Below are 14,010 nucleotides of genomic sequence, written 5' to 3' on the forward strand. Positions count from 1 at the left end.
GACCCCGGGCAAGTCTTGCCCTCTTTTTGGCGTGGGGCCGGTGGCACCCCTCCTGCCTGAGGTCTTGACATTATCATTGACTTGACATTATCCATTTGTTCAGCCGTTTTAAGTCTGTCTCCCTGATCACAAGGTCAGCTGGGGAACCCGCGCTTGACCTGTGTTCCCTGCTGTGTCCAGCGGCTTGACCGATGCCCAGCTCATAGATGGTGCTGAAGCCCCAAAAGGGCATCTCAGGGCTTTACTCCCAAATTTGGAGCCACCCAGGAGGGTCTTACCCATTTCACAGCTGAGGAAACAGGACAGAGTGGGCAGGCCTGCCCGTCACATTGTGGTAGCCAGCCCTGCTGTCAGACGCTGACCCTCTCCTCCAACACCACAAGGCCGGGAACCCGGAATTCAGCATCCTGACTTGCATCAACACCACCTGTGGTGAACATCATGATTCTGGAAGCCAGGCACCCTGGGTTCAAATCCTCCCCTTGGGCACTTAATGTCTCTCTGCTTCAATTTCCTTTACCTGTAAAAATGATGGTACCTACCTTACAGGGCTGTTATATCGATTACATAAATATTTCTAAAATACATAGCATAATGCTAGACACATGTGAAATACAAATGAAATAATGTACTGGAGCTCTCAGCAGGGCTGGCCTTCTCCCTTCCCCTACATTAGACCCCTCCCACCTACCATAGTCAAGGGAGACTGAGGCCACAGAGAGGGACACCTAACAAACCAGGGGCAGAATATGGGGGCTTTGGTGCAGTTTCCCAAGAATCCACTCCCACTCCAGGGTGAGGCTGGCACTAGGCCCACCCAGGGCTCTGCCCACCCCCACCTCTCCAGCGTGCAGACCCAATCCGTGCCCGGCCTGGTGCCATTTTTCCATGGGACTCTGGCTGTGGCGGTTCACATCTGGAGTCTAGACTCGGAGGCTCTGCGGGCCGGGCCTACCGCCCGGGCTGGGCCACCACTGCCCGCTGTTTGCTCAGCTGAAGCTGGTTAATTGGAATTAGAGTGGCCTCTGCGGTGCCGGCTGGCCGGCGGGCCCTGGCCGGCCGCTGCCGAGGTCTGTGGAACATCTGGCCGGGCCAGGACGGTCATTAGGTGGCAGGCGCCCGGCGCCACTGCCACCTCAGCCTCCGCCGGGGGCCGGCGGTGACTCAATGAGGCCTTTGTGGGCTCCGGGCTGCAGAACCAACCGTGCTGTGTGCCTGGGCTGCCTGCCCCATCTGCCGCCCTCAGAGAGGCCTTGTTCCAGGACCACACGGCCTCCTCTCTGGAGGCGGCTGGAGTCGGCAGAGATCCGAGAAGTCCCTGAAAGGGACCCCCTGGACTGGGAGAAGCTTTTGAGATTTCCTACCCCTCCTTTCCAGAAGGCCCAGAGAAGTTGGTAGGGACTCAGGCCCAGGGGTCTGCAGAGGAGCTGCAAAGTCCTTAGGAACTCTGGAATTTGATTCAGATTGCTCAAGGTCAAATCCATGTCTACGATTAGGTAATCTGCCTCAACTCTCTCACTTGTGCAATGGGGCTTATACTAGCACCCACAGCCTGAGAGTATGAGAATTAAGTGAAATCCTGTATTGAGGTGCTCGGTACACGTAACAGCTGCCCTTCTCTGCTCCTACCTGTGCTTTAGCTCCAAACTGTCTGGAAGCCCCTGTCACTTTCAGCCTTTAAACCTGAAGCTCAGGCAAGAGAGATCTCTGGGTGGGTGCTGAAGGTCCGAGTCTCAGGCCAGTGGCCACCCTCTCCCACATCAGTTTCTCCACCCAGTGACCCCACCCCAGGCAGGCAGATGAGGGCTGTGCCCACCCCTGGCTTGGTCCACTGGGGGTTCTCCTACAGGCCAGGGCTGCTGTCTTCAGCAAACCTTGGACAAACCCTAGCTATGGGATCTCCAGCTCTTGGGCCTGGATGGCCTCTCGTAAACACTGGGCCCAGTCCCTCCACCCCCGCCCCCCAGCCTCTCCAGGGGCCCTGGGGGCGGCTCCTAGAATCAGGATCTTTCTGGCCTTATAGTAGTCATTTTGGGAACAATCTCAGGAATGGGCAGAATGGGCAGAATGGGAGCGGTGGGGCCTTCATCTCTAGGGCAACCTAGAGTCCAAGTGCTCTCCAGCTGAAGCCGTTCGGACATCAGGATCACAGATGACTTCTGCCAGCCTGGGAATAAAATCCAAACTCCTTCCTGGGGCTCACACGGCCCTGCCCATTTCCCTGGCTTTACAGATAATGATCCCCTTGCTGAGTCAGGTCAGCCATTTGGTACCACGGCCTCCTCCCTGCAAACCTTTCCGGCAGTAGGTAATGCATCCAGCAGCTGTCCAACACCCTCACTGCCCCCAAGTATTGGGAGCAGCATGGCAGGAAAACCGGATGGCAGGGGAGCGGGCTCGAGGGCCCCCTCTTCTGGCCAGAGAGTATCCTGGGGGTGCTGAGCTGGCATACTGGCCAGGCACTGGGTGGGCATACAGGAAGGAGGGGCCCAGAGGTCAGGGCCTCAACACAGGTTGCGACGGTCCACAGTCCCCTTCCTTATAGGAAAGTCTCTGGGTGGGAGGGTGAGACCTAGTAAACCCATTGTAAGATACTGGGTAAGAAACTTCCAGAAGCACAGTGGACTGCCCGGGCAATGGGATGAGTTTTTAATGTGAGGCAAAGTCAGTCCACAATACAAAAGTCTAAAAATCAGACCCACTTTTCCCACCTGGCACCTTGTGGGGGGTGGGGGCAGTTGGGGCTTCCTTTGCGGGCAGGGATGGGGAGGGGCAGAGCGAGGCCAGAGAAGGGGGAGAGGGAACCAGGCCCCGGAGGCCCCGTTGGAGGGAGCCTGCTGCCCCTGCCCCTCTCCTGGAGCTGCTGGTCCCCTTCAGCAGGACTGCGGCCGTGCGGGCCCGTGTGGGGGGGACCACCCCGCCCGTGTGTCTGGCCCTCAGAGGGTCAGGCACCAGCCGCATCATTTCTCCTTCTTCTCCAGCCCCTTCGATGTTGAGGCCTCTGTTCCCTCTTTGGATTCTGTCACTGCTGCTGGATCCTTAGGATTTGACTCCTCATAACTGACCAAAAGAACAAAACAACGACGACGACACATTTAGAGAAGGGAAGAGCAGAATCTTTGTGCCCCACCTCCCACCATCGCGGGGAAACCCCTGGGCGCACACATCCTCGGCCCAGCACCTTCCAGGACTTGGCCCGGCCCCGCTGTGCGCCCTCCTCAGACAGGCTGCCTGCTCCGCTTTCTCTGTGCCTGGTGGTGCCAAGAGGTGGCAAGGGCAGCGGCAAACGGGAGAGGTTGGGCTTGGGCTTGTGAAGACCAATTTTAAGCTTCTTGAACCTTCCACTGGAGAGAATGGGGGAAAAAAGGGGCAGCCAGGATGAGGCTACGGGGGATGCGCTGCCTCCCAGGGCACACGGCAGGAGTCACAGCTCAGCCCCAGGGGTGCGGGCAGGCAGGGGGCTGCTCTACTGGCAAGTGGCAGGGTGCCACTCTCCCAGGCGGACACCCTGCTTAACTCTTACTAGGGGCTCCACTTATTGAGCAAGTGAGCTCATGCCAAGAACCATCCTCACATTTCCTTACCAGATCAACCCCACAAGGCAGGCACGTGCCCACTTACAGATGAACAGAGAGGTTTCCGAGAGAGGAAAGTGACTTGCCCAAGGCTATACATATACGGAGAGTGGTAACAGTGTCTACTGCTGTATGACAAGGGCTGCTGACACCCACTGTCACATGAGCCCCACCGTACTGGTGAGGACACCAGGGTTCTGGGGCCCTGCTCCCCCACCCTGCGGCTGGGCACTGTGACTGCCTGGTGGTGGGGGAGGAGCTGCCTCTTGCCGCCTGCCCCTGGTAAGCCTCCCTGCCCTGTACACTGGAGCTGGGGTGTCTGCCCTACCTTGGGCCCCAGGGCAGTGGGGGGAAGTGGGCAGGTGGGCACCCGCTGGGCATTACATGGCGCTGGGATTCTGCGGGCGCCGGCGGCGAGGGCCAGCTAGCTTCCGCTGCATGGAGTCCGCCAGGCTGGCTGGGGAGCCCGAGACTGTGGGGAAGTGGGTGAGCCTCGGGGTATGAGGCAGGATTTCCGCTGAGGACTCGTAGCTGTGTGAGAGACAGACAGAGAGACAGAAAAAAGAGATGGAGAGGAAGAGACTAAGGGGGGACAGAGACTTCTCTTCCAAGGAGCAGGGAGCAGGACTGGGTCTTACTTTTATCTATCTCTGCACTTTCCGGCTCTGTGGAAAGAAGCCAGTGTTACTTGGAGAACAAAGAAAAAAAGATGCACCTACGTAGGGGGACACTCTGCAAAAGAACTAGGATGCCCGAGATGTATACGTGCTGCTGCGGAAACATCTCTCAGATACACCCTTGTGTGAAAAATCAAGATGCAGAATGCTCCAAGAATGCCACCATCTGCACAAGAATGTGTACACACATACGTGCTTTTAGGTGCAGAGATGTCTCTGAATGTCCAGGGACAGAACTGGCCTCTGGGGGTGGCTGAGGTCTGAGGGGTTGTCCCTCTCATGCTATGGAATTTTTTTTTTTTTCCATGCTGTGGAATTTTGACCGATGTGCATGTGTTACCTATTTAAAAAGAAGTAAATGAATTAAAAAAAAAAGAGAGTGCCAATAAAAAGAAAAGTAAAACCAAAGATAAGGTGGAGAATTAGGGAGAGAGATGGGCAGAAAGAGAAGAGAGAGACCATTTGCTTTATCACCTCAATCTAAGAACCTCCTGGGGAGTGGGGGACAGAAAGGTGGGGCGCCCATGTGGGCGAACATTTAGAGAAACCAAGCACCAAGTGGTTAAAGGCAGGCACCCTCTGTCCTGGCGGGGTAGGTGACCCCAAGTGGGGGCTGGGAGCCGAGGGTGAGGGTAGGGACTGAGCTCAGGGCTCAGGTCCCACCCCTGCCCCCAGGGCTCCCCCAGATCTGCCCCCAAGTTCACCCCCAGCCTTGCCTCAGAGTCCACAGGGCTTTGCCAGGCCGGGAGCCACGAGCAGGCAGGTTGGGAGCCTGGGGCTCCTAGGAAGGGCAGAGGCAGGTACGGGGGAGGGGTGAGTCACAGGTTCCCCTGCAGGCAGCCAGGTGCACAGAAGGCTCTGGCAGGCGCTCGAGGCACAACCGGGAGGCCAGGCAGGTGGAGCTGGGTGGAAGGCCCCTGAGTGGGCAGCTTCAGTTGCAGCTGGCAGCTATTTCTGGGTCCCTGGCGGGTGGGGTCAGTGCTGCTGGGGAGCAGACACCTGTCGGAGTCATGCAGGCCTTGGGGTCAGGGTGAGGCTGATCATCGGTGTGGCACGTGTGCGGACGGCCATGGGGAAGGGGTATGTGTGCGACTGAGACAGAGAGAAAGCAGCTAGCTGTGGGTTACAGCCACAGAGGCGACTGGATGGGGACTGACACTTGACTTCTAATAGGGCATTTCCATCACACTAGGGTCCCCTCTATTACTCACGTGTAGAAACTGAGGCTGGAGGAGGGGAAGGACATGCCTGAAGTCACATGGCAGCAGAGTCAGGAATGGGAACCCAGGGTTCCCAACAGTGGGGCAGCCTGGGGGGGGAATCTACACCAGCCAGTTCCTTCTCAAGACTCAGCTGGCATCTGGGTGTGGGGGCTGCCTCGAGAGCCCCAAGGCCTTGCCCTCCCCTGGCTCCTGGCCCCCAGGAGGGTTCCGCTGGTGCCCGCGGGCCTGGCACCCATGTGCTGGTGGAAAGGGAGAGGGGTAAGGCCGGTGGTAGGAACAGTGCTCCCCTGGAGACATGTACCAACAGCCCTGGCAAGCTCCACTAGCTGCCTGCAGGTGCACCTGTGCCATGCAGACTTCTGCCCCCTGCCGCCTCTTACCTGAACATCTCTGTCACTTCTCCCTTGGCCAGTGCCACCAGGACAGGAAAGCCGATGCAGGCGGGGACCAGGTACAGGAGCGCAGGCTGAGAGAGAACACAGGCTGGTGAGGCAATGATGGGCAGGGCACACGCTCAGGGCTGTGCCCATCACCCCAACCCTCTCCCGGGTGTGACTGAGGGACACTGACTGCCCAGGTTCACAGAGCAAGTCAGTGGCTGGGCCCAAACCCAGAGCTCCTGACTCCAGACCAGGGCTGTTCTTCTCTGGGAGGGAACACAAGAAACCCAAAGAAACTCAAGTATGCAGGGCTTTAAGGGCGCCCATGAGTCTGGATGGCAGCATCCCAACTGCCCACGACATCAGGTTCCAACTTGCAACCTCCTGAGTTGGTCCTATTCCCAGAGACCCTGCTTGCCTAGGTCTGGGGCTGGAAGTCTGCACTTTTAACAACGCTCCAGGAGATGCTGTTAGAATGACAATGATTACGACATAGCTGCTATGGATGGAGTACTTTCTGTGGCCTGGATTGAGGTCACCCAACTGGTCATTGGCTCCACCGGGATTCATGCCCAGGTGGTCTGGGCCCAGAGCCTGTGAGGAAACTCCTGGTGAAGCTGGGTCTGGAGGATGGGACAATTACACTAACAGGTCCTACTCCCAGAGTACCTACTGTGTGCACCGAGCTCAGCCTCTGGGGAGTGCTTCAGTCCATCTCTACACCCGCTGTGACCATCCTCCTTGTGTACGGAAGGAAGGCTGATGCTTCGGGAGGAGAGGGGGTAGCCCAGGCCTTGGAGGCCTAAATGGCAAACTGGAGGTTGAACTTGGGCACCCCCCAGACTCCAAAGCCATTCTTCTCCTTGCAGCATCTGAAAGCTGGACCTCATGCTACTGATCAACCCTCCATGGCCCCCAATGCTCCCAGCAGCCTGAAGTCCCCATGAGATGTGACCCCTGCTTCCTTCTCCAACCTTACCTGCCCTGCCCTACTCTGGCCACACTGGTCTCATTTTGGTCCTCCTTGTCACCTGAAGCTACAGGACCTCTGCATGTACCATTTCTGGGATGTTCTTCCCACCCGTGCCTAGGTTCCTCCTCCATCAGACCTCAGCTCAGCTGTTACTTCTGTGGGGCAGCCTTTGCTTGCATGGAGTCAGGCCCTCTTGCTGCACACTCTCAGCCCCCCCACTCCCCCTGCAATTCTTCACAACATTCTCTGGCAACTTGGACTGAAACATCCCTGTGCCATTATAGGCTGGAGTTTGTCTTCTGTTACGCTGTCAACTCCATGAGGGCAGGCTCCACAGCTGTCTTGTTCACTGCTGTATTCCTGGTACTCAGAAGAGGGCCTGGTAAATACTAAGCCAATGGCTTCCTCACAGATGCTCACAAAATTAAGGGGGTGTCCTGGAGATAACTAGGGTGAGGGTGAAGGAGACATCATTCCAAAGGCAAAGCCAGCCCCTGGCTAGAGAACAGGGCTCCACAGTCTCCTGAGGCTGACCATCAGACCATTTCCTGGCTCCTGCCATGGGTGAGCTGTGAACTACCCCACTTCATATATATTATTCTTGAAACTAATAACACCCTAATCATTTGGATCTGAGTTTTACAGATGATGCTATTGAGGTTCAGAAGGAAATGACTTGCCTGAGGTCACACAGGGTGTTAAGTGGCTGAGTTGGGATTTGAACTTGGGCAGCTGAGCTTCTTCTCCTGCATCAGGTCTTTGCTATGAGATAGGCTTTGGGCCAAGAATGATAGAAATCACAACGACAAAGGTGTGCACCAAGACTTGTGAGAGGCAGCCAAAGCAGTACTCAGGGGAAAATCTGTAACCCTAAGTATATTTACTAGAAAGACTGGAAATAAACAATCTCAGTTTTCAAATCATGAAGCCAGAAAAAGAATAAAATAAACACCCCCAAAGTAGGAAGAAAATAATAAAGGCAAAGCAAAAATTAATGAAATAAAAATAAAACAAATACAAACTGATTAAAATTTAATTTCTGAAAAGTAGATCACTTTTTCTGAAGATCAGAGGAGAAAAAAGGATATGCCCTAAATCACACAGTTGGTCAGGATACAGACCCAGGTTCCTCTGTCTCTAAGTCCAGTATATTTTCTTCACCAAGGCCAGGCTGGGCAAAATAGAAGGCTTCCCAGGAGGAGGGTGAGAAGAAGTTTGGCCCCACCATGGCCTGCCTCACTTAAGAGCTGGCAGCAACTGAGGGGCTCCTTTGGGAAGAAGTGAGTTTGCTTAGTATCACAGGGATACAAACCTATTCTTTTTTTTCCTCTCAAGGCACCAGGGAACCTCTCCAAAGAAAGTCAGTGCTAAGGAGAGGATGGGATGTACAGCTCGGGGCAGTGAGCTGGGGGTCAGGACTCCTGCCTCTCCATCGTGCCTTGGCTTTGCTGTGTGACCACAGATAAACCACTTTCCTTTCTGGGCTTCCCCCTCCGTCCGTATGATGAAGACACCTGATCATCATTAAAGGCCTTTCTAGGAGGCTGCTAGTCCTGGCTTGGAGTGCATTTTTTTTTTTTTTTAAAGTATTTTTTTAAAATTTATTTATTTATGGCTGTGTTGGGTCTTCGTTTCTGCGCAAGGGCTTTCTCTAGTTGTGGCAAGTGGGGGCCACTCTTCATCGCGGTGCGCGGGCCTGTCCCTATCGCGACCTCTCTTGCCGCGGAGCACAGGCTCCAGACGCGCAGGCTCAGTAATTGTGGCTCACCGGCCTAGCTGCTCCGCGGCATGTGGGATCTTCCCAGAGCAGGGCTCGAACCCGTGTCCCCTGCACTGGCAGGCAGATTCTCAACCACTGCGCCACCAGGGAAGCCCGGAGTGCATTTTTGATAGAAGCCAAATGGGAGCATAGAGGCAGAGGTGACCCCTACCTAGGGAACTGCTTGCACTGGGACTGCCTATGTCTTGGAGAGGGAGAAGGAGCTCAAAGAACAGGTTTCCCTTGTGTCCCGATCCCCATCCCAAAAAAGATTTTCAGAGAGATGCCCATGTGGATGACTGGGGAGAACAGCTGAGCTGCTGCTGGGGAGTAGCAGATGCCTGAGACCAGAAGTCTAGGGCTCCAGCCAGGTCTCAGCTTGACTTGCTCTGTCACCCAGGGAAGGTCCCTTTTCTCTCTCCCACATAGAGGACCACCCCTCCCACCTCTGCCCTGAGCCTGTGTGAGAGCTCCCAATGGAGCCTTCGCTGAGTCTAGCCCAGGCAGAAGGCAAGCCTGCCACCTGGTGGCCCTCTGTGGAATAGCTCTGGGCTTGGACCCTCACGGGACTGACAGCTGGAGAAGAGACCTCCAAGGAGGCCCAAGCACTCTGCGCCCTCCTTGCCAAGTGCATGTCCCTCTCAGCTTGCGGAGCTTCCAACAAGGCCATTTGGGGCAGAAGTGAATGAGAGGTGCTTCCCCACTGGTTCTTGGTTTCTCTATGGGCCAGGGGACCTTGGACCTTCTGTAAAACATTAGTATCAATTTCACAGACATTGTAGATATGAAAATATTGTAAGGACTAAATGAGTTAATGAGTGAGAGGGTTTAGCACAGAGCCTGGCACAGAGTAACTGGCCAGCAGCTCTTGTGATTAATTTAAATGTGGCTTCTCTGTGGCCGGTGCCCTGGGGAAGGGGGAAGGGAGGAGGAGGAGGGGAAGATGGAGGGGGTACAGTAATGCTAACTGGGCCAGGCATGGTTCTGAGCACTTCACTTATATTAACTCATTTCACCCTCAGACGACCCCAAGGTGGCTACTATTATTTATCTTCATTTTCTGTTTTCATGAATCAATGAGGAATCCTGAGTATAACTTCAGCAACTTGCCCAGAGTCCTGCAAAAGCAGACGGTGGAGCCTGGATTCACACCACGGCTCCCTTAGCCTCCACTCCACACTGCCTCTCCCATGGCCGGGGGTTCAGAGCCTGGGCTTGGTCTTCACGTGACACAGGTTTGAATCCTGGCTCCACCACACACTTGCCACGTAGCACCTGAACTCCAGTTCCCTCATCTGTTCACAGGATCCTCGTGAAGTACTGAGCAGAGCCTGACACATGGGGAGTGCTCGTATTTCCAGTAGAGAGCAACCTTGTCTGCTGGCTTTCCCCTCCCCAGCTCCTCTTCTCCAGGCCACACTGACAGCTTTCAGCTCCAGCCCAGCCTGGTTCACTCTGTGGCAGCTCAGTACCCATCTAGGTGGGAGAAGGGGGCAGAGCCTGGCCTGCTTGGGGAGTGATGGAAGGGGGGCCCTGACATCCTATCACTTACCTGGTGGGTGGACAATGGTCTGAGACCCCCAACACCCACCTGATCCCGTTCTTCTGTCTGCTCCCACTACCGAGGCTGAGAAGCCATGGCCACGTTACAGCTGGGGCCCAGTGACACTGATCTGTCCCAGGAGATGTGGGCAAAAATCTGCTGAGAGGACTCGGAGAAAGGTGTCGCCTTCCTGATGAAGGCGACAGGCATGCTGGCATCCTTCCTGCTTCTCCTCCTTGCCACCAGTGTGCATGCGCTGCCTGAAGTAGGGCAGTCACCTTGCAACGACCACAGGTGAAAAGGCCAAGAGAATCACAGACACTCTTGCTCTACACCACTGGACTGCCTGCATGTGGGACAAGTAAGTGCCCATCACTGGCAATGAAAGCACTCCCGATACACCGAGGACAGTCATGCTCACCTGGGCGTGTTTGAAGATGTGCATGATGAAGATGGTCAGGCCCAGGCCGAAGATGTAGGCTGCAAAGCTGGTGTAGAAGTAGGTGTGGGTGTTCTTCTTCAAGCTTCAGTGATGATGTGGGGAGAGAGGAGGGTGAGATTGAGGTACTGCAGAGCAACAGTGAGGAGGAGGGGAGCTGGGGATGACCCTGGAGGCTGTGTGGGGTGGCTGAGCTCTGGGCCGCGGGCTTGGAGGTGGGCATGCACTCTGATTCTGCCCCAGCTAAGTGTCTTTGGACCAGTCACTTTCCTTCTTTCAGCCTCAGTTTACTCATCTGCAAAATGGGAAAACCACGAGCCATCTCCCAAGTGGTTGTTGAATATCAAATGCTATAACCTAGAACAGTGGCTAGGAAGCTCAGGCCAGCATAAAAATCACCTGGACAGCATGTTAAAAAAAATACAGAGCTGTATGGGAGTTCCCTGGTGGCCTAGTGGTTAGGATTCTGGGCTTTCAGTGCCATGGCCGGGTTCAATCCCCGGTTGGGGAACTGAGATTCCGCAAGCCACGCAGCATGGCCAAAAAAACAAAACAAAAACAAAAACAAAACAAAAGAAACACCCAGAGTTCTAGGTCCAATTCCCAGGGAGTTGGATCTAATAGGTCTGGGGATCTGCATTTTTTTTTTTTTTAAATTTTGTAATAACGTTAGTTTTGGCTTTTTTTTTTTTTTAAATTGAAGTATAGTTGATTTATAATATCGTGTTACTTTCAGGTGGAAAGCACAGTGATTCAGATATATATATATATATATATATATATATATTCTTCTTCAGATTCTCTTTCCTTACAGGTTATTACAAAATATTAAGTATAGTTCCCTGTGCTATACAGTAGGTCCTTGTTGGTTTGGGGATCTGCATTTTGAATCTGATACAGGTGGATCATGCTTTGAGGAACACTGACACAGAAACTGTACAGCCAAGTTCTTTTAAGCGCAGTGGAGCTAATAGTTCAGTAACTCGCTGTGAATACTGAATGGACGCTGATTACATGGATAGAACGCCAGTGGCTTCCTGGGAGATTCACCCAAGATCAGCTTCAGAAGAGCTGACCCGTGCAACCTGGCATTGCCATCACTTGATGCCCTTTCACAATGCCAGCTCAGGACCTTTGCCTGTGTCCAGCAACATCTGTGGAATGAATGAGTACTTCTGATGCCCTTCCCTCCTTACCCTGGCAGCTTCTGAGCCTGGAGCTGCCAGTACACTGAGACCTGTCCTGTTGTGCAGCCTGGAGGGTAACGGATTCCCTTTGGGAATGTCACGCAGATTCTGGAACCATCTCGGAAGGACTTGCCTATCCTGCAAGTCCAGGCCAGGAATGAGATCCTTCCTCCGAGGGTGCTGCCAGCTGAATCTGTATCTCTAGCAAATGGCCTGGAGACTCCCGTGGGTTGCTCTCTGTATTACCTCTGAACATCTAGGGGCAGAGCAGCTGGCAAAGATGTGCTTCTACTTACAGACTGGCCAGGTCCCTTCCAAAGGCTCCCCAGTGGCACTACCCAAATAACCCAGATCTACGTCAGTGAGGAAAAGTTAAAGTTTCACATGCAACTTGGATTTCCATGACACTGGCACTGAGTTTCTCACTACCACTTTCAACACTATTACTGTTTTGGCAACTATTGGACCCAAGGAGATTAAGAAAAGTTCATAAACCACCTCAAAATTAAGCGCACACACAGCAAGCCCTCCACTGGGAAGACTGAGCACCACCTACTGGTGGCAGGCCCGGCTGACCAGGTGCATTAACTCGGTGTGACCTTTTCTGAGTTTTAAGGGGTGGCTCCACTTGGCCCCCTTCCCTCCCCTTGTGCTCACTTTCTACAATGGGCTGAAAATGTCTGAGTAAGGAGAGGGTGCGGAACAGCTAGAGCAGCTGGGACACGGTGACCTGACCCCGGGCTGATAAAAAGCGATAATGATGACGACGGAGCCTGCAGCTGGACTTCCCTGGGAGCCGCTGAGGTCAGCCTGTGCTCAGCACTCCCTCCACATCTTCTCGGTCAGCCCCAGGCAGGAGCTCCTGTTTACTACTAACTTAAGGATGAGAAACCTTCCCTCAGAAAGGTCAGTTCACTTGCCAAGATCACACGGTGAGAAAGCTCTATGGGTACCACCAGGACCCTCTGGGTTTAAATCTCACTCTGTGATTCATACCTCGCCCCACTCTCTCCAGGCTCTTTGAACACTTAGAACCTCGAGATGCAAAACGCAGATAAAATCGGAATTGCCCTGGCTGCTGTGGGGGTGGAAGGTGTGGTCCCGAGTTACCTCCTTTGGGCTCCTGGAAGCTGAAGAACCCCAGAGAACCTCCCTGCCCAGGGGAGGCCCCTAACTTGTGGAACCTGAGCATTAGCGTGCCTAAGCGGCTTACCTGATGTCAAAACGCAGCAGCAAGGCGATGAAGATTCCTGCGGGGAGAAAGCCAGGTTAGACAGTGGTAGAGGAGGAGCAGGGTAGTCAGCTAATATGCAACTGGGTCCCCACTTGTTCTCAGCCACGGAGCAATTATCAGGGGCCAAGGGTGTGGCTGACACTGCTAACTGCCAGCAGAAATCCCGTTTCTCTACCTTCAGGCCACCTGGAACAATGAGACGGTCCTAGGATTTTGCTTTGGTCTGGGACCACGCTGACCTGGCACCTCATAGCACCACAGTGTGGCACACTGGGCCCACCCTACCAAACATTTATAGGGTGCCTAAGCACTAGGCACCGTACGCAATACAGGGGGAAGCAAAACCACTGCTCTCAGAGCCCAGCCGAGGGGGCAGGGCATGCTGATCGAATATTAACAAAAATCAATGTAAGTAATCGGAAAAGAAGAAGTAAAGCTGTCACTGTTTGCAGATGACATGATACTATACACAGAGAATCCTAAAGATGCTACCAGAAAACTACTAGAGCTAATCAATGAATTTGGTAAAGTAGCAGGATACAAAATTAATGCACAGAAATCTCTTGCATTCCTATACACTAATGATGAAAAATCTGAAAGAGAAATTAAGGAAACACTCCCATTTACCATTGCAACAAAAAGAATAAAATACCTTGTAATAAACCCACCTAAGGAGACAAAAGACCTGTATGCAGAAAACGATAAGACACTGAGGAAAGAAATTAAAGATGATACAAACAGATGGAGAGATATACAATGTTCTTGGATTGGAAGGATCAACATTGTGAAAATGACTGTACTACCCAAAGCAATCTACAGATTCAATGCAATCCCTATCAAACTACCAATGGCATTTTTCGCAGAACTAGAACAAAAAATTTCACAATTTGTATGGAAACACAAAAGACCCCAAATAGCCAAAGCAATCTTGAGCAAGAAAAATGGAGCTGGAGGAATCAGGCTCCTGGACTTCAGACTATACTACAAAGCTATGGTAATCAAGACAGTATGGTACTGGCA

General features: G+C 53.5%; 1 protein-coding gene across 10 annotated transcripts in view; it reads right to left on the reverse strand.

The window, feature by feature from the left end:
• Positions 1-2,626: 2,626 nt before the first annotated feature.
• Positions 2,627-14,010, reverse strand: part of HM13 (histocompatibility minor 13) — a 41,241-nt gene continuing 29,857 nt past the window's right edge. For 3 of the 10 annotated variants that reach the window (XM_082432196.1, XM_082432199.1, XM_082432197.1), the window contains 6 exons: positions 12,970-13,006; positions 10,552-10,654; positions 5,856-5,941; positions 3,960-4,106; positions 3,182-3,344; positions 2,627-3,060 (listed from right to left, as the gene is read on the reverse strand). In XM_082432196.1, coding sequence (XP_082288322.1) covers positions 3,055-3,060; positions 3,182-3,344; positions 3,960-4,106; positions 5,856-5,941; positions 10,552-10,654; positions 12,970-13,006 — 542 coding nt within the window. In that variant the 3' untranslated portion in view covers positions 2,627-3,054. Of the gene's footprint in view, positions 3,061-3,181; positions 3,345-3,903; positions 4,107-5,855; positions 5,942-10,551; positions 10,655-12,969; positions 13,007-14,010 lie in introns of those variants that run through there. The other 7 variants (XR_014255194.1, XR_014255195.1, XM_082432198.1 and 4 more) reach the window with 4 other exon arrangements.

Source organism: Balaenoptera physalus, assembly GCF_965194825.1.
Source record: "Balaenoptera physalus genome assembly, chromosome: 16".
Classification (NCBI taxonomy): Eukaryota; Metazoa; Chordata; class Mammalia; order Artiodactyla; family Balaenopteridae; genus Balaenoptera; species Balaenoptera physalus.